At 32.6% G+C, this 21,666-nt stretch overlaps 1 protein-coding gene across 1 annotated transcript; it reads left to right on the top strand.

Annotated features, from left to right (window-relative positions):
* Window positions 1-20,757: 20,757 nt before the first annotated feature.
* LOC107961039 (uncharacterized) lies at window positions 20,758-21,333 on the top strand. The gene is made up of 2 exons (XM_016897285.2): window positions 20,758-20,946; window positions 21,028-21,333. Exons 1-2 carry the CDS (start codon window positions 20,758-20,760, stop codon window positions 21,331-21,333), a joined length of 495 nt encoding a protein of 164 aa, XP_016752774.2.
* The last annotated feature ends 333 nt before the right edge of the window (window positions 21,334-21,666 follow it).

Genomic DNA, 21,666 nt, shown 5'->3' with positions numbered 1-21,666 from the left:
ATGAAATTATCCGTTTAGCTATATGAATGATATACTTTTGCTGTGCTGGAATTCCTTGCTCAAAACTTACTAAGCATAAATTGCTTACTCTGTTTCTTTGATCCTCTGTTTTATAGATTTTGGTTCTCCAGCTATCGAACTCGGGATTTTGAAGTCGAAGTCGCCCACACTATCAAAGCCCCCCCTTTTTGGTACAATTTTGGTTGAACTTCGAAATGACATGTATAGGACTACCCGTTTGTTGTGGGTCATGGACCCTTTGGACTTGTATAATTTTGGATAGCCATGCGAAAATGGCTTATATATGTTTGAGTATAATGTTATAATTATTTGGTATGGATATGGTTATTGAGAGGTGTGGATATGCTTAACAAGGATTGGCCATGGGAATGGTTAATCACTATCATAAATTGTGCTATTTATGCTAAAAGGGCTAGTTGAATCATGGAAACTATGAAATAGGTAAAGTCTACCTTAAAGGCAGATGCTGACAGCAGCAGTGATGTAGATTTGGAAAATCACTAAAAATAGTAGGAATGGAATTAAATAGTGAATAAATTATGTAAACGAACCTTGATGAATCTATTTTCATAGAAAAGTAACGAAACAATCATACGGACAGTATGTTAAGAGATATTCAGGTTCTTGTGAGACAGGTCCAGAACGGTTTCTGGATTTCCTGTTTCAAATTTAAAAATTCATTATAAATTAACCAGAGACAATTAGGAGTCAAGCCATATATGTATAGATTCCTCTCTGAGTCTAGTTTCTATAGAAACAAACGGCATCAGTATTGAATCCCCGTACAGGGAGATATCCAAGTCGTAATGCGCAAAGGTCAGTGTAGTCGATCCCTGTAACATGGGAGACTTTGACTAATAAACTGTACTAATTGGCCCAACCAAAAATTCTAGAAAAAAATATGTAGATGGGCATATGAGTCTAGTTTCAGGGAAAATTTACGGAACTGGATTCCGAGTTTCTGAACTCAAGATATGATTTTTAAAACGACTAGTACGCAGATTGGCAGTGTCTGGGAAATTATTTTTAAAGCCTGTTAACACCTCGTGTTCGACTCCGGTGTCGGTCTCGGGTTCGGGGTGTTACATAAAAAGTCACTATCACTGTACTCACCTTGTTGCCTATCATAAAGGTAATTATTTAATATAACATAAAATATTTTATATAATTTTAGTTGAGGCAATTATCAAACAATAAAAATTGCTAGCAAACTACTAAGCCTTAACAGAGGGATATAATTAAAAGTCACTATCCAGGTTATGTAGCATAGTGAAGTCGAGACTATGTAAGTATAATAAACAAACTCTCACAATTATAAGTTGCACTAAATTACATTCAAAGGAAAAAATCATTCTTTTAACTTTAAGGGAAGAGATTGGAAAGGCGTAATTTCCATTAAAAGAGTTGGAGACACATGCAATGTGGTTATTAGTAAGACCTCAAACAAATCAAAATCAAGAGCAATATAGAATGCATCAAATTTGGAAACAAGCACTAAGAAACTGATAATGGCGTAATTTCGTTTTAATGTGTAATTGTAAACGTGAAATTCTAATTGTGGTTTAAATTTATAGTTGAAACATTAATTTTGATTTAATCATACACATTTTAAAAAATAAATACATCAATATATTTTTATATTGGATAAATATAAATATTTATGTATGCAATATATAAATATAAAATGATATTTTATCAATAATTGTGTCAATAATTTACAAGAACTGGATCAAATTAAAGTTCATGTATACAATTGCACACTATACCATTGTTAGAAAAAGAAACATTTACCAGGGATTTTGGATTTCGAATTGGGGAAAAAGGAGTGATTATTTTAAGGATTCGGATTAGGGAAAAGGGGGAAATTATCTCTTACATAATTTAAACTATAATCTTAATTTTAATATATTAAAATTAATATTATCTCTTTTACAAATATATAATAAATTATTTAATATATAAATTACAAAAACATTAATTAATCTAAACCTTAAACCCTTAACCCCTACCCCTAAACCTTAAATCATAAACATAATCTATAAACCCTAAAAACCTAACACTTAACCCTTAACCCTTAAGACTTAAACGCCAACCCTTAAATCATAAATGATAATCCCTAAACCCATAATCCATAAACCATAAAATAGTAACTCATACATTTTAAACCCTAAACCATATACCCTAAACCATAAACTCCAAACTATAATGATAATCAATTCAATATTTTAAAATTAATACTATCTCTTTTATAATTATATAAGAAAATATTTATCATATAAATTAAAAAAACACTAATTAATCTAAACCCTAAACTCTTAATCACTAAACCCTAAACCATAAATCCTAAAACATAAACCCTAAACTATGAACCCTTACCCCTAACCCCTAACACCTAAACCTTAAACCCCAACCCTTAAACCACCCTTAAACCATAATCCATAAACCTTAAAATAGTAACTCATAAACATTAAACCCTTAATCATATATCGTAAACCCTAAACTATAATGATAATTAATTCAATATTTTAAAATTAATACTATCTCTTTTACAATTATAAAAGAAAATATTTAACATATAAATTTAAAAAAAAATTAGTCATATACCAAAAATCTTTAAAATTATTTTAAATAATAGTATTTTAATTTTTTTCATTTTTTGTAGCGTTTTTCAAAAAGCGCCGCTAGAGCTACTAAAAGCTCAATACGTAAAATTCTTTTGCGGCGTTTTTTGAAAAACGCTGCTAAAGATCGAGCATTAGCGGCGTTTCTTAAAAAGCGCCGCTAATACTCAATCTTTAGCGAGCTTTTTAAAAAACGTCGCTAAAGATCAAGCATTAGCGGCGTTTTTTGAAAAGCGCTGCTAATGGTGTACATATAGCGGCGTTTTTTAAAAAGCGCCGCTAAAGCCACTAAAGGCTCACATTGTGTTAATTTTTTTGCGTGATCAAGCATTAGCAACGTTTTTAAAAAAAGCGCCGCTAATACTTGATTTTTAGCGACGTTTTTAAAAAGTGCTGCTAATACTCATTCTTTAGCGGCGTTTAAATGAAAAACGCCGCTAAAAACCTGTTTTGCTGTAGTGAATGTTATTGATTTATGTTACGTATTGTATTATGTTGTATTGAATGATATCGAAATGACGACCAATGCTCATACACCGTTTGACATCAATTTGATAATGGCTCTGTAATGATAAAAAATTCCAATGATGGTTATGTGTTCTTCTATTAAAGCTAATGTGTTTCACTAAATTTGATATTTATGTCTATTTAAAAAAAATTCCACTCACATTGAGCTTTCATATGCTCACCTCCAATAGTGTTTAACTTTTTAGGTAAACCTTGAAATTAGGATCGAACTCGGCATTCGGAGAACCACCTTGGACCTCGGACTATTCTTAATAAGTATTATTAAGTCTTTATTGGTTTTGGTTTGTAATTTTTAATTATTTTTGGTTGTGGCTTGATAACTTTTCTTTTGGGGATTTTTGCATGCATGAATTACCTAAGCATAATAACCAAAAATTCCATGGTATTAGGCTTAAGTAAAATTTGACATTGTTCCCTAATTTTTGCTACATTGCAAATGAACCATTTTTGAAAAACAAATCGATAAGAACTAAGTTTCCAGAATAACTTGAAAAATAGTTTAGATTATCTAATAAATGAACTCTTTTAAACTAACTCAAAGTGCAAATACGGTTTTTCTATAAAATAAGTTTATTTAAAGTCTTCAAAAGTAACGTAAGTTAGCTTAGCCATTTTGGTGGCTAATGTAGCCTTCTTAATCTAGCCATTACGTCTTGGTCGGGCTAAAGAGGTTATAATGTCAGCTTGTGTGAGCAAATATGTTAGCTTGTATGAGCAACCATAATCATTGTCAACTTGTGTAAGCACTATTGTCCCGTGTACCTGACTTTGGTTTACTATGGTTCCCTCTGGCAAGGAAATGGTAACTAAATAGAAATGAAATGGTTGAAATGATTGGATATAAATTGAATTGCATATGTTGCAAATTGTGTATTACTTGAATATTACATGTTGTAAGATGTAATGTTTGAAGATGCATATGATTTGAATTATAAGTTCTTGTGATACAAATGAACTAACATATTAGTTGAATTGTTGAATTGTATATGAAAGTATAAAGATGCCAAAGGATGTCATGTTATATACCAAAGTGATTTAATTATTAAATTGTTGAAATGTCAAGGTAAGTTAGGTAATTTTCATATGGAATTACTAAGCATTCGATATGCTAACTCCGTTGCCTCCTTTTTCCTTGTAGATTGCCAATTTGTGAAACTAGTCTAGCAAATTGAGGAGAAGCTCAAACTCTATCATTTTTTATTCGGTAGTCTTTTGAACGTATTATAGTCTGGTTATGTGGTATGTACATACCCGTTCATATGTGTTAGCTTGGAATGTTAACTTAATTTGAACATTATTTAATGCTCATATTGTAACACCCCTTATCCGTGTTCGACACCGGAACAGGGTACTAGGCATTACACGACTTAGTCGTTCACAAACATGCAAAAACTGGGCTATAAAATTTTGTTTAGATCAAAACTTTTCATACACATGCATAACGCCTCATACATGGGCCTACGAAGCCCTAAACATGCATTGAATGTAGTTAGGGACTAAACTGAGAACCTTAGAAAATTTTGGGAAAACTTAGAAAATTTTTCCATGACACAAGGTCACACGCCTGTGTGGACACAGGGACACGCCCGTGTGCCTAGGACACACCCGTGTCCTCAAGCCGTGTAACTCTCTGATTATGACGTCAGTGAATAATCTGAACTACACGACCAAGCCACACGCCCATGTGTTAAGGCCTTGTTCCCCCACACAGTTGAGACACACGGTCATGTCTCAGCCCCTGTGGCCAACACTTAGGCTATTTTCCAAGCCTTTATGTTAGTCTTAATCCTTCACACATTTCACATACTCATATAATATCAAGTCGAGACACAACGATACCTATTCATTAGCCTTGTCATTTAATGACCTTTCAAAATCGTTATCTTATTTCCATATTACACATTTAATTCATGGCCATGACCATTTCAATTGGTTATAAAGCATTCATTATGCACCTAATTCATAACACCAACCATATATGTCCAACAAGTATAATCACATCATCACATCACAAGTATTAGAATTAGCATAGATAGATAAGTTCACAAACCATAATCAATATGAGCCACACATCATGGCCATATATAAGTGACATAATGTAAGCCAATATCTTTGGCTAATCATAATAATAGCTAACATAAAAACTAAATACCTATACATGCCACTCACACGAAAACGCTAAACAAATATGGGTAAATACTTCAAAGGCAATGGCTTGATAGTGTGATGCTGCGTCCGACGATCTCCAACCCCGAGCTAACCTGTCAACACTAAAAAAAAGGAAAGGAAGGGAGTAAGCTTTATAGCTTAGTAAGACCGTATGAAAATAATAAGCAATTTATCAACTTGCTTCTCATGGTAATACACCCATATTTGCACTTTTATTTATGTTCAGGTCAAGTTATTTTCTCCAGTCATAGTCGGTAAATTATTTATATCTGGAGCTATGGAACTCCAAATTAAGTTATTCTAATTTTCTTTGAAACTACACTCATATATGTTCTTACCATAAAATATTAAGAATTTTTTGTCAAGGCAATAAGTACAATTTATTCCTTTAATTTACCCCTTTTTTGTTATCTGACAGTTCCTACACCTCTTCACTAAAAATTTATTATCTCATGATACGAGACTCGGATGGTGTTCCCATCTATTTCCTTTGAAAATAGACTCATTAAGAATTCTAAGCATATAGATTATGACCCATAAATATTTTTCTACAACTTTCAATGATTTTCTCAAATCAGAACAGGGAATTTTGAAATCATTCTGACTCTGTCCCACGACAATTTAAATATCTCATAACATGAAACTCTTTGCTTATATCGTTTCTTCTATGTGAAACTAGATTCATTAATATTTAATTTTATATTTTATTCAGCCTCTAACTAAATTTCCACAATTTTTGGTGGATTTCCAAAGTCGGACTATTGCTGCTGTCCAAAACTGTTTTAGTGTAAATTAATGATACTAAGTTTATCACACCTTATTAATTCATTTTCGCCACATTGGTAAAGATACATATTTATAAATCATAAGTATAGACCTATAATCACAAGGTCATCATAATATCATTCTCATAGGCATGAATTACTTATTTACATCTTCACCAAATGTGCATCATAAATCGAAATAATTTCTCATGAGCTTGGCATACATAATTGTGTTACTCAACATGCTCATATTCATTCCTCACTAATCATACAACATGAATTGAGTTCACATCTCATCAATATCATGTAAGTACCTGTGCCACTCACAACATAGCCATAATCTTTATCATTGTGACTTAAACCATAAATTTCCCGTTGAACCATTTGGAACACTACAGGATATTCACTAAGCCTCAAACATAAGGTAAGATGCCGACGCCATGTTCCAAACATGGTCTTACACTGGCTAGCACATCAAAGTCGATGCCATGTCCCAGACAGGTCTTACACTGAATTTCATATATCAAGGCCAATGTCATGTCCCAGATAGGTCTTACACTGGCTCTCATCTATCGGTGTCGATGCCATGTCCCAGACAGGTCTTACACTGACACACAACAAGCTAATGCCATGTCCTAGACAGGTCTTACACTAGCTTGTATATTTCGAGGCTGATGCATGTCCCAGACATGTCTTACACTGGCTTGTATATCTCAGGGCCGATGCATGTCCCAGACATGTCTTACACTGGCTTGTATATATCTCGAGGCCGATGCATGTCCCAAACATGTCTTATACTGGCTCTCATAATGTGGCCAATGCATGTCCCAGACATGTCTTACACTAGCACACATATCATCCAATGTCATGGCATGATTATCCAAATCTATTCCTAATGTTCAACCGGGAGTCTTTATTTCATTAATTTCTCAACGTGCATCCTTATATTCACAATCAAAGTAATTTATACAATATCAATTCAATCACACATCATAACAATGTAGTTGCATTATTAACATACAACTTACTTGTTTCAATGGAATGTCATATTCCATCAACATATAATTAAATACAATCATAAAAAAATGGATTTCAAGTAAATTAACAATAACATGGATAACAAGTTTATTTAGTCACACGGACTTACCTCAAATGCAATTTCGGCTAATTATTCTTTTTTGTCCTTAATCACGTACTTTCTCGATTTAAGCCCAAATCTCAATTTTTCTTGATCTAACATGATGAAATTCACTAATTTAATCACTAAATAAATTTTGACAATCAAAATTCACATTTTGGGATAAATGACCATTTTGCCCCTAGACTTTCACAAAATGACCATTTTACCCCTAGGCCCAGAAATCGATTTTTATCGAATTTTCTTATTAGCCAACCCTAACTGACCATTTATTAATCTTTTGAAAACCCTAAATTTCCACTATTTCAGACAATTACAACCTATTTTATAACTTTTACAAAAATGACCCTTTTAGGTGTTTTCCATGAAAATCACTTTACAAAAGTTGTTTATTTCACAACCATAACTCATATTCTTCCATAAAATTTTAGTTAACAAGACATATGCTTTCATGAAAAAACCTTAGACTCTCAATCATTTTGCAAAATAGTCCACTCAATAGTTAGATTAAGTTTTAGGGTCCTAAAAATGTAAAAATCATCAAGAAAGACCATCAAAATCACTTACTTGCATGGGTGAAGAGTGGCTGAAAATTTAAAGCTTTCAAAACCCCTATTTTGGTGGTATTTTTGGTTGAGATAATGAAGGTGAAAAGATGATATCACTTTCTCTTTAGTTTATTTTATTTCTAGTCAAAACAAGTCACCAACTTCACCAACTTTTGACTTTTCTACTCATCTTTGTCTCTATGGCCGGCCTAGCCTTTCTTAAGGGTCCATTTGCTCTTTAAACAGCCCAAATTTTGGTTCTCTAGCTATTTAACATATTTATCTAGCAAAACAAAACTTTTTCCCTTTATGCGATTTAGTCCTTTTTCTTAATTAAGCTAGCAATCGCTAAAATTACTTCACCAAAATTTTTGTGCACTCATATAATGATTCTATAACACATAAAATAACATTAAAAATAATTTCTCTTACCCCAGAATAGTGGTTCCGAAACCACTGTTCCGATTAGGCCCAAAATCGGGCTGTTACACATGTATATTTGTTTGTTTTGGTATATGTTGTGCATGACTTTGCTTAATAGTAGTGCTTGTTAATTGGTATGCTTTTGATGGATAGATGGAATTGTATTTATGGTAGTTGATATGATACTTTTGGATGTGAATTGACATTGTTAAAGATGGTATTTGAAAAATGGTTGACATGTATACCTTGATTATATGTTTAAAGTTTGTTTAGTTGTTATAAAAGGATGTGAGAATGTATGGGATCAATTGTATTTAATTTGGCATGTGTGAAGGTTATATAGTAGTCTTGAAATTGGTACCAAAGTTGTGTAGAAGGAAATTACTGGATTGTTTTTGGTATCGCGATACTACACCCTAGATATCGTGATACCCAGTTGTTGTATATTTTGTAAATTTTGCAAGTTGATCCTCAGGCCAACTTCTTAGTGTTACAACTCTTCTATTATTTTCCTCTTATTCCTTTCCATTCCAAATCCTATATGTACATGTATATACATATGAGAATATTTGGTTTTTAATATAGCATGATTATATGTAATATTAATTATTCTTTCACTAATTACACATATACTTTTACTAAGATTGTTTACTTGAATAGCAGTCACTAAATTATTTATATCATGGCCTACAAAATTCAAAATTAAAATTCGCTTGTCGTTTTTGAAACTAGACTCAAAGAAATTTTTACCATAATAATTTCAAAATTTTCACATAAGCAAATTAATACTATTTTTTTCTTCATTTCTTCCATAGTTCTACTGCTAGGCAGCTCTAACCTTTTTTCGCTAAAATTTATCTATCTTTCAGTGCATGATTAGTATAATGTTTCCTTTTTTTCTCTTTCAAATTCACTCATTAATATTTTATAAATATAAATTTCATATCCTAAATATTTTTTTATAAATATAAATTTCATACCCTAAACCCTAAATATTTTTTTACAATTTTTAATAATTTTTAAAAGTCAAAACAATGGAACTCGAAATAAATTTGACATTGTCTCACTTAAATTTATCTATCTAATGATTTACAGCTCAATTGCTTATATCGTTTCTTCTATACAAAATTAGACTCAATAAGATTTAATTTAATATTTGGTTCAACCTCTAAATCAATTTCTACAAATTTTGGTTAATTTTCAAAGTTGAGCTACTCTTGCTATTTGGAAACTATTTTAGTGAAAATATTTACTTTTCCATGCTTTGCATTAACTTTCAATTGGATGTAGATAATCATTATACTTTTGATTATTGTTCAATTTAGTCAAATAAATTCATATGTTAGGAACATATTCATTTCTTTACCTTAACATTTCTCATGATACAAATCATATCTTTATTTTCTCATAAAAACTTAATGTCTTTATATATGATTCATTCTAAAAAGACTTTCTATCTCCACTATTTGATTAAATTCTTATATCATACATTCCAACACAACATACCTAACTTAATTCTTTGAAATAAAAATAAAGTTAATATGAAAACTTACCTCTTTTATCAATAGTTTTCTCTATTTGCTTCTCTTCCATTTTCTTCCTTAACTTCATGACTATTATTCTATTTTGTTCTAATTTTTTTCACTTCCACCTAGTAGTTTCTTTCTTTTAAATTGATGAACATACGTCTTTACTTCATTTTTCCTCTTTAGTGCTTATGAAAATTTCCAAAAAAATTGGGAGAAATAGTGGGATTACATGAAAAAGGACCCAATTGTAAGAAATGAGAACTTCACCATTTTAATGGTGATGGTGTTGGAGCATGGAGAAGTGTGAAGAACTTTCTTCATATTTCTATACAAATTCTTATAATAAAATATTATGATAAAATATTAATAAAATATTCTAACCAATCATGTTTTAACACCATTTGTCACTGATTATTATCACGATAAATATCTTGATGAGAAAATGATCATTTTTCCTTTGTAATATCTTAATATAAATTTTTTTGTCATTCTTAATTTTGGTAAGAATTTTAATTTAGCCCCTCTAAATTTTCACTTATTCAGTTTGGTCCTTATTCACTAATTTATTTTATTCTTTAATCTTTTCCTCCTCTAGGGTATTTGCACTGTTGGTCCTTTAAATTTTCCATATTTATATTTAGACCTCATGAATTTTAAATATTTTCACTAATTTCATAACACTTTTTACATTTTTATGAGTTAGTCCCATCATAAATTAATACGTCATGTCATACTTCTTCGTTCATCTTCCTTGGGTATCCAACGGCCTTCATGTTTGTTGATGTTATACCTTACTTCACTAAAAATTTATCTCATATTATTTACAACCAAAGGGTTTTTGGGATGTTACACTTTGAAAATAGCAAAGGTTAATAAATGAGGGGTATTAATTTCAACTGGTTAACAAAGAAGAATCGTTAATACCATTATTGTCAAGTGCAACAACATTAGAACTTTGGTTCATGTTTTTGAAATAAATTGGGATTTTAAATTTGGGTTCAAAGAAGAAATATAGATTGATTCTCATTTATCTTCATCGGCCACTTCAGCAATGGGTGAGGGTAAAAATGAATCATCTTTGGTCAGGGTTATAGTGATGGTTCTCGAGAATTCTTCCCAACATTGGAAAATTTTGTTAGTGTTGGAACTATGAGATCTTTGAATCCCAATGAGATAGTGGAGTGTTCTGTGGCTAACTTATTGACAGCTGTAAATGAAGTATAAATTAATGAGGAGTTAAGTGTTTTACCTGTGAAGGGTATTTTTGATGTGACTAATAGTGGGCCTCATTCTATTAGTGATTAATATGGGCTAGCCCAAGTTAATGAGAATGGTAGAATTCCTTATTCCCCTAAAATGTATAGTATTTCATGTTGCAATATTGACAATTCAGGTGCAACTCAAAACAATGATGATGCTAATTATGATTCTGAGGAGTGTATTGAGTCTTTATGAGAGAGGTGAAGATTTAGAACCTTATGTTGCTGGGGATCTAGTTCAAGTGGGAAAGGGCAGAAAAATTAGAAGTGTGTATGAGTTTGATGAAGAAAAATATGTTATTGACAAAAAAGAAAGAATGATTGCTAAATAAAAGGAGGCGAGGTAGAACGAAAAAGGACTAAGTTGGATTGTCAACAACTGCTTCTTCAATTGAGAAATTTGTTAATGAATCGCTATCCAGTTCAGTTTTAGAAATAGAAAAAGAGCTATTATGAAAGAGCAACAAAAGCTTGGAATTAGGAAAGCTTCTAAGTTTTTGGGCTGATGGTAATAATGCTGAAGTAATTGAAGAGCTAGCTCAAATCAAGTTAAGAAGGTTGTATGGTGATAAGTGAGTTTGATTTCTTTAGCCTTCTAGTAAATTTTCTTATCTGATGCTTAAATCTTCAGATTGTTTATTGTCTTTATGTCATTGTTGATTAGGATTTTGGGTTCAATTTTGGTTTTGGATTGCGCCATGTGGTTTCTAGATGGAAATGGAATCTTTTTGTTTGATGATACGATTATGATGTTGCAATCAAGAGAATTTTTTTGTGCTACTGGTCTTGGAAGATTTGATATTCCATGCTTATTCTGTTCATTGATATCGCTTTTAGGGGATTTTTGTTCTTTCTTTTATTTTCAAGTTCCATGGAAAATTTTCTTGTGATGATCTCTAAACAGAGTCTTGAGGTGTTATTATATGGTTCAATTATTAGGATTCTTATTTTTGGAATTCCTTAGAGTTATTTAAATTGTTGGGTCATTTTTGTCTTGAGTTTGTTTTTTTCGATATATGAGAGCTTTATTGCTCAACTTTATTATCTGCCATGGGATCTTGGTGTTTTTTTTAGATGGTGGTTGTTTGGGTATTTAATTTCTCAGCTTGTTAAGTTGTAAATTTGTTTCATTGTCTCAAAAAGTGTTTGTTGGGCTATGGCTTTAAATGGCTAATTTAGAGCGTTTTTAAGGATTTCGATTTCGACGATCAGTTGTAAGGGTTGTGGTCTAAGGGAAGATGATTTGTAAGGGTTTTTGATGTTTTTCTCTTATTTTTTTGGAATGAATCTTTAAATATTTTAACCTAAGCTAGTTAATTGTGAGATGAGCTATGGGCAATTAACTGGTCATAGGGGTTCGTTTTCATGTTTTTAGCATGGAATCAATCAAATTTGATGTGGTTCTTCTAGGATGGGACATTGAATCGAAGGTTGATTTGAAGTTTTGAAGATTATGATTCGATGATGAATTTTGATTTCTTCCTTTTGTATTTAGTGAGGGATTGGACGAGATATTTGATGTAGGGTATCATTTTTAATATGGTGCCAAAACGTAGGTGAGGTTGTTCTTTTAGATGAGTCTTCATATGTTCCAATAGTGGAGAGAATGGTGTTGTGTTTTTATATTTATTTTTGGTGCTTCTTTCTGGTTGTTTATGATCTTAAGTGTTTCCTTTTGACTTTGGGGCTGTATCTTTTTTATATGTCAATGTCATTGCATTTTTTTTCTCTTAATTGATATATATTATTGTTGAGAAAAAAAAAAGGAATGGATTTTTTAGTGTTATGTGATACATGTTGTTTGTTTTTTTGTTAGTATCATGAGAATTATAAATGATATGTGCTAAAATATTATTTGACTTTGGATTTACCCTATTAAACAAATGAGTTAATATTGAGAAATAGTTATTATGATGTATGAGTTGAGCATGATTAATGTTGTATCATGAAATGGTAAGTTCCTAATTGAGTTATTACTTTGAGCAACATGAATGTTACTATGTCATAATGATTTGAGCTAGATTTATAAGATATAATGAAATGATATGATTATTGGTAAATGTCATAATGTTATATGATTAGAATGCACTCTATTAAATGATGCCAGGTATAGTTTGGTAGTTGGCATGCTAATTAGGGCCTATATTATGTTTGGAGATTTGACAGAGTTATATGCCTTCGGGTCTTGCACTTACGTTCCTTGGTATGTTAGAGGGATATGATATGATGCCTTTGGGTCTTGCATTTATGTGCCTTGGTGTGTTGGATGGATATACTCTTATGAGCTATTGGTGTGTTGGTTGGATATGTTGTTATAAGCCACTAGTGTGTTGGTTGAATATGTTGTTACAAGTCACCAATTTGTTGCATTAGGTTAATAGAGGTTAACAAGTATGATAACGAAAATGTGGCAAAAATATAAAAAAGGGAAATGTAGTAAAAATATGATAACGAGATGTTGTTAAAATATTATACGAAAATGTGACTTGTCTAATTTGTGAAATTGAATGAAAACCCAAAGGTGTTATGATATGTAATACATGGAAAATATGTTGATAATGGATAAATAATTAATGATTCAGTATAGTGATATGTGACATATGAATTATGATTCAATGAAATATTATTATGTGCTTTATGTGTTATTATAATCACTAATTGGGAAATGTGATATATGGATACCTAATGAAATGTTGTTATGTGTTCGGAAACAAATCGGTATAATGGTTTCTATTAATATATTAAAGAGTTAGGTTTAATTTATTGAAATGTTATAATATTTTGATAGTATGCTTTATTACTTAATGCTTTTATGTTTGGAAATCAAATAATATTAGCACTATTGAGCTTTCAATGCTCAATGTGTGAATTTGTTTGTTTTTGTGCGCAACTATTAATTAGAGCTTTATTTTGATCAAGAATTTGCAATAGCGTCAAAGACTTGGATCTCAGCTCAACCCAACATTTGTAATGTCCCTTTAGTTTTGAGTTGTAAATGGCATGTACCTAGGTAGTTAGGGAGTTTATTTGGTCTTAATGATGTTATAAGTTGTTGGTATATTTTGGGACTTATTTTGGTTATTTTGGTGAACTTCGGTTCTTGATTTCTAATTATTTATGCTTTGGTGTTAGTAAGTAATTGATCTTTATGTCTTAGCATGATGCATTAGCCATTATGATTCTAGGTGTTTAAATGTGTTTTTTATATGTCAATTTGATACATGGTAAAATGTTGGCCTAGATTAGACATGTTTAGGAGTTCATTTGATTGGTATATAATGTGCATTATAGGTGAAATTTCCATTTGGTCTTGAGACATAAAAAAACATGTCTTGAGACCTCAAGAACAAAAATGATCAAATTGTGCATTTCTGGGTATTGGTTGCGAAATATGTTGAGTATGTCTCAAGAAATTATTTGTGTAGTCTCAAGACATGAGGTTTATTGTCTCGAGTCAAGAAATATCATACCTAAAGATCCAAAATATGGGAATTATGTCTCAAAATGTCATTGTCTTGAGACAATAAACTTTGAAGTTAGAGGTCTAAAACATGGGAGCTATGTTTAGAGACATGGTTTCACTATCATGAGACATACTAACTCAATTTTTTAGGATTCATATTTTGACATCATGGCTGACCTTGTATAATCTTAAATCATTATGAGTGGGACTATTTGGTTTCGTATTAGAGTATTTCACTATATGACCTGAATTATATGAATTATGCCTTATTTATTAATTTGACTTTAACGGTAATGAATAAAAATAGTCTGCATTGCTTTAGTAATGTAATGTGACATTATAAATTTGGGTTCGACGAATGAATTAGGTGTGGAGTGTCATAGATTAAAACATTATATGCTTCAATCCAATTGATAAATGATGCTTGTTGTCCTCATTTATTAAAAAGCCACAGTTACTTCAAAGAACACATTTGTTACATTCTTGCAAGGAACACATGACTTTTCAATTCACTGATATAACTATAGGCACGTATTATTAACTTGAAAAACATTACCCAGACCACAAAAGCTTATAACTTTTCCCTCGACAAGGGAACAGTTATTTCTCATAAGTCCTAGCCAAAAGTTCCTTGCCAAATGCTACCTCACCAAGTAGGTATATCCTACTAAGTAGACCCTGCCAAGAAGACAACATTGGCTTCTACTTGTATAGAATGTAACCCATTACCATGTAGAGTGGAAAACTCTGTAAAGATGACATTCATCTTATAAGTCATATCTAGAAAGATGTTCAAGAGATCCTCCATAAGTACTACACCTCCTTAACTGGACACCTATCTCTAGATAGATTCCCTAAGGGTATAAGAACCCCTATTCTTGCTAAGGTAAAGGCATCTAAACCTATCAACATCTTGTTCGACTTTCTCCACAACCCACAACCTTCAACGACTTTTTGCACAAACATCGTATGAACTTACATGCATCAATATAGCCTAAACCTTCCTTCAACAAAATCTAATTTTGTTTTTACCTAAACCATCCAAGCTTGAGCAGATAATCTAACCCTTGGACACGTTTAACAATAATAATATTTAAGGTGGTAGCCAACATTGTCTTGTATGTTTAAACTATAAAGATTGTAACTTGTAAGCCATTGCAATTTTACTAGTATAAAGTTGTTGGATTGAAGAAATAGATCGAAAACAAAGCTGAGTCTTGAGAAACAAGCTTCAATGACTTGTAGAAAAAATAACAAAAGATCAGGCTGTAAACTTGAGAAAAAATGATTAGCAAGTATCAAAAATCAAGAGAAAGGAATGTTAAAAGATTCATCATATTGAGAGTTGAAGTTTTACAACCATTTAAACAAGTAAACAGCTTGAATGAAAGCAAAATTGCCACCAAACATACCTAACACCACTAAATTGTCTTGAAACTAATAAAACTTAACTTGTACACTTAGATAAGCTGATTTAATCAAGTCAATCAACACCTAATCAAAACAAATACATTGTCAACTTAGTTCATATGTAACTAAGTAGAAAAATACAAAATACAAAGATTAGCAGCATGCTGTCCTGCAACAACATGCATGCAACGATACAACAGGTTGTATGAAAGCCATTTCTTAACACTCATTGGCTTCCATGCCGCAAACTCCTAATTTGGCTCTTAAATTCTGAAACCTTGCTGTACCAAGAGGTTTTGTCAATATGTTTGCCAATTAATCTTCAGAACTGCAATGAATCATTTTAATCTCATGTAATCGCTCCATTTCTCAGACAAGATGAAATTTAATCTTTAAGTTCTTTGTTTTGCCATGAAACACTAGATTATTTGCAATTGCGACAGTAGATTGATTGTCACATTTGATCTTTGTTGCTTCTTTTTGGTGCAATTTCAGATTTATTAAGAGTTTCCTTAGCCAAATTGCTTGACTAACAACTGCAGAAGCTGCAACAAATTCAGCCTCAACTATTGATTGAGCTACAATGGACTGTTTCTTTGAACTCTAACAGAAAACAACTGATCCAAGGTTAAACAAAAACCCTGGGGTGCTTTTCATATCATCAATAGATCCAGCCCAATCACTATCTGTAAATCCAAGAAGCTTCATGTTATCAGCCTTGGTAAACATGACTCCAAAGCTCAGAGTCCCTTTGATGTACCTTAGAACCCTTTTTGCTGCTTGAAAGTGGGTTACATTACAATAGTGCATGAATCTAGATAAGAGACTAACTACAAACATTATATCAAGCCTTAAGGCTGTCAAGTCAAGCAAACATCCCACTAGGCTTCTATAAATTAATTTATTTACCTTTTCAAAAACACCTTCGCTCGTAAGTTTTTCACCAACAGCAACTGGAGTACTAGTAGCTTTGTAGTTTTACATGCAAATTTTTTCAAAATCTTCAAGGAAAATGTCTTTTGACTTATGAAAATTCCCTGCCAAGTTTGAGACACCTCTATGCCAAGAAAGTAGGGCATTTCACCCAAATCATACATTTCAAGTACACTTTCCATTTTTCCTTTGAATTCTGCTAGCATATCATCACTTTCACCAGTCACTAACAAGTCATCCACATATAAGGAGACTATCAGAAGTGTTTCATAACCTTTTTTCTTCACATATAATTTTGGCTCACTAATGCTTCTCTCAAAGCCCAAGCTTGATAGATAGTTGTCAATTCTATCATACCAGGCCCTTGGTGCTTGTTTTAAGCCATACAAGGCCTTTCTTAGCTTGTACACCTTTCTTTCTTCACTAGCCACTTTGAAACCATCAGGCTTCTCAACATGTATTTCCTCATTGAGGAATCCATTTAGGAAGACATATTTTACATCAAGTTGATGTATTTTCCACTGCTTTTGAGTTGCTAATGCAAGCAAAAGTCTGATAGTGTCTAGTCTTGCCATTGGTGAAAATGTTTCAAATTAGTCAACACCATACTTTTGGCTAAAACCCTTCACAACTAACCTTGCCTTTAGCTTGTTCAAAGTTCTATCAGAATTATATTTGGCTCTAAACAACCATTTCACTTCTATGACTTTCTTGTGGGCTGGTATTTCAACTAACTCCCAAGTCTAATTCTTATGAATCATGCCCATTTCATTTAACATGGTTTGCCTCCAGTCTTCTTGTGTTTTTACTTCTTCAAACCAACTGGCTCAATAGTAGCTATAGTAGCCTCTTATACATGTCACTTATCAATCTGGTTCCTCTAATAGACACATCATCAAAAGTCATCCCTTGATCAGTCTGCTCAACTTCGTTTGACCTTATTACTAAATCTTCAGTAACACATTTTGGCTCAGCCTTGTCCAGTTCCATATTAACTTCTCATCAAACACCACATCTTTGCTTATAGAGACCCTGTAAGTTGTAGGATCAAGGATTCTATAACTCTTTTTAACACTACTATAGCCCTCAAGGATGCCATGTTGAGTCTTCTTTTCCAATTTGTCCCTTTTTATAGTAGGAACATGTGCATAACAGATGCAACCAAAGACTCTCAAATGTGTAATTGATGGTTTGAATCCAAACTAGACTTCAAATGGAGTTTTCTCCAATAGGGCTTTGGTTGGTAGCCTATTTTGAAGATAAACTACAGTATTCACTACCTCATCCAAAAAACTTTTAGGCAAACTTCTTTCAAACATTAGACTACTGGCCATATCCATTAGGGTTTGATTATTCATTTCACTAACACTATTTTGTTGAGGTCTGTAGGTGTTGGTGAACTGGTGTTCAACCCTTGACTCTTCACAAAACCTTTGAAACAGTTCAAAAGTGTACTTTGTCTTGTCATCTGACCTTATAGTTCTGAGCTTGCAACCTGGTTGAGTTTCAACTACTGCTTTAAAATTCTAAAATACTAAGGCAACTTCTAACTTGAACTTGAGAAAATAAACCCAGCAGAACTTAGAATAATAATTGATGGAAAGGATGAAGTACCTACTACCATTCAAAGATTGAGACGTCATAGGACTACATGCATTAGTATGAACCAACTGCAATGTTGTTCAACCACTTTTATAAAGTTTTCAACTAAATCTCCCTTAGATAACTGAAGTAGTGATCTATAATTGACATGGCCTATCATTCTTTACCACAATTTGGACTCATCTAAGGCAGTTGTATAGACACTAACAAACTCCTTATTCTAGTCAACAACAAAGCTTCTATCAGTCATGGCTACTAACATAAGCTTAGATCCACTTGGATCACTAATCAAATATTCTTTTCCCTTAAATACAACAAAATACTCTTTTTCAAGCAATTGTGCAATACTTAGTAGATTTCTATCAATTTCAGGTACTAAAATGACATTTGAAACATGTTTGGCACTTGAATGAGTCATGATGTTGAAGTTTATATCTATCCACTTGAAGATAGTAGCATTAGGAGTCATGATGTTGGTACATCCACTGTCAATCAACCATTTTTTTTGTGTTTTTTTTATCCTGGTTACTGAATAAGAAACAATAAACACTTGCTCCTCTTGAGTAGGCTTTCTTCAGCCACTTGAACTTGAGTGTTAGGTTGCTGTGATTGCTATTGTTTTTATTAATCCCTATTCTTGCAAACCTTTTCAACATGTCCTAACTACTTACAAACCTTGCATTGCACATTAGGTCTGTACTAGCAGTATGCTTCTAGATGACTAATCCTTTTACAATGAGAGCATGGTGGATATTTTCTCCTTCCTCTATCTCTTTTAGACTTGTCTGACCAAGTTTTCTTCCCTTTGTAACTAGAGGAGCTCGAGGTTGGTTTGCTCTTGGCTTGAAATGCACCTTCATGATGCTCCTTCTATCTGCTAGCTCTTCTTTGTTCCTGAGCATAAAGAACATTGATTAGCTCAGTCAAAGAGATTGTTGACAAATTTCTTGAGTCTTTTAGGGAAGAAATTTTGGCTTCATATCTCTTAAGTAAGGTTGCAATAACCTTTTCCACTATTTTGCTTTCATTGAATTGGTCCCCAAACAGTCTTATATTGTTTACAACAACCATAATCCTGTCTGATTATTGCTTAATTGTCTCTGTCTCCTTCATCATCAAGTTTTCAATGTCCCTCCTTAAATTGATGAGTTGTTGCTATCTTGGTTTTTCAGTGCCTTGAAACTCTTCTTTAAGCTTGTCCCAAGCCTGCTTTGGAGTATCACAGGCCATAATCCTTGTGAAAAATACACTGTTTTGGAGGCAAGACATTGCCTTGTATCTCTTGGCTCTATCATTAGAGTGTTGCCTAATTTGCGCTACCGTGGGGTTAACTCTCAAGGGTGGTAGTTCAAGATCAGAATTTAAAGCCTCTCATAAATCAAATGCTTGCAAGTAGGTCTTCATTTTTACTACCCAAATGTTGTAGCTTTGACCATTAAATACAGGTGGTAGAGTTGGAAAGAAACTGGATGAGGACATGTTGTTTCTGAGAACATGAAAGAGAAAAGGTCGTCTCAGAAGTTGACTCTAGATGCCAATTGTTGGTGTTAAGAAATAGAATTGAAAACAAAGCTAAGTCTTGAGTAACAAGTTTTAATAACTTGTAGCAAAAAATAACAAAAGATCAGGTTATGAACTTGAAAAAAATGCTTAGCAAGGATAAAAAATCAAGAGAAGGGAATGCAGAAAGATTCATCATATTGATAGCTGAAGTTTTACAACCATTTAAACTAGTAAACAGCTTGACTGAAAGCAAAACTGTCACCTAAACATACCTAACACCATTAAATTGTCTTGAAACTAATAAAACTTAACTGTACACTTAGAAAAGCTGATTTAATCAAGTCAATTAGCACTTATTAAAAAAAATACATTGTCAACTTAGTTCAAATGTAACTAAGTAGCAAAATACAAAATACAAACATTAACAGCATGTTGTCCTACTGCAACATGCATGCAACGATACAACAGGCTGCATGAAAGCCATTTCTTAACAAAATTTTATGAGATCTAGTTTATATATAATTGAGGTGTTAGCGTTTCAAGACTATTTTTAAAAAAAATAAGACTAAGTCTTAGGGGATTTGTTAGCTTGTTAGTAGTAGTAGGAGTTGTTAGCTTGTTAGTAGCAATTTGAATTTATTTTTTTGAGGTTGTTTCTTGGGACTTGTATATAAGGGCTACTTTGTTAATCAATTAAATCATCCCTTCATTCATATACTTCAATTAGTTCTTTATTAAACCAATAGTGGTATTGGGAGCCATTTTTCTTAAGGGACTTTTGAGAAAAGTTTTGTGAAAGTTCTGAAAGAAAATTTGAGAGATACACTTGTGAGGTTTTTGAGGAAAATGAAATCAGCCCCACATGTGTTTGATGGAGAGAATTATCAAGCATGGGCCATCAGAATACAAGCATACATCGAAGGTTATGATTATTGGGAAGCTGCTGACGAAGAATATGATGTGACTCCACTTCCCGACAATCCAACTATGAACCAGATCAAAATGCACGATGAGAGAACCACCAGGAAGGCTAAGGCAAAGTCTTGTCTTTATGCTTCAGTTTCACCAGCCATATTCAGTAGAATTATGGCTTTTGGATCAGCGAAGGAGATATAGGACTACCTCAAAGCTCAGTATCAAGGAGATGAGAGGATCAAGAGCATGAAGGTGTTGATCTCGATTAGAGAATTCGAGAGGCTACAAATGAAGGAGTCTGAGTCAATCAAAGAATACTCAGACAAGATGATAGATATTTCCGACAAGGTAAGAGTTCTTGGGACTGATTTCTCTGATTCTAGATTGGTGCATAAGATACTTGTCTCTATGCCTAAGAAATATGAAGCAACTATTGCCTCTTTTGACAACACTAAGGACTTGACTCAATTCAGAGTAGTAGAGTTGATCAGTGGTTTACAAGCATAAGAGCATAGGAGAGTAATAAGGTAGGAAGGAAGCATAGAAGGAGCTTTGAAGGCTAAGATGCAACAAAGTGAAAGAAGAAATGACCAAAAGTGGAATGGGAAGAGCAGTGGTGGGGATAGTGGTTTAGAAATTGCTGCAAAAGGTAATGGTATTGGAAATTTTCACAAGTATTCTTCATGTAAGTTTTGTGGAAAATAGAATCATCCCTATTTCAGGTGTTGGAGAAGGCCAGATGTAAAGTGCAGAAAGTGTAACTTGATAGGGCACATTGAGAGGTTCTATAAGGAATCAAAAAATCAGCAGCAAAGTGGAGCACATGCTACAGTTAAAGAA

The sequence above is a fragment of the Gossypium hirsutum genome, chromosome A05 (assembly GCF_007990345.1).
Source record: "Gossypium hirsutum isolate 1008001.06 chromosome A05, Gossypium_hirsutum_v2.1, whole genome shotgun sequence".
NCBI classification, from domain to species: domain Eukaryota; kingdom Viridiplantae; phylum Streptophyta; class Magnoliopsida; order Malvales; family Malvaceae; genus Gossypium; species Gossypium hirsutum.
The sequence above is the reverse complement of the archived record's forward strand: the minus strand, read 5'-3'. Positions and strand labels throughout refer to the sequence as shown.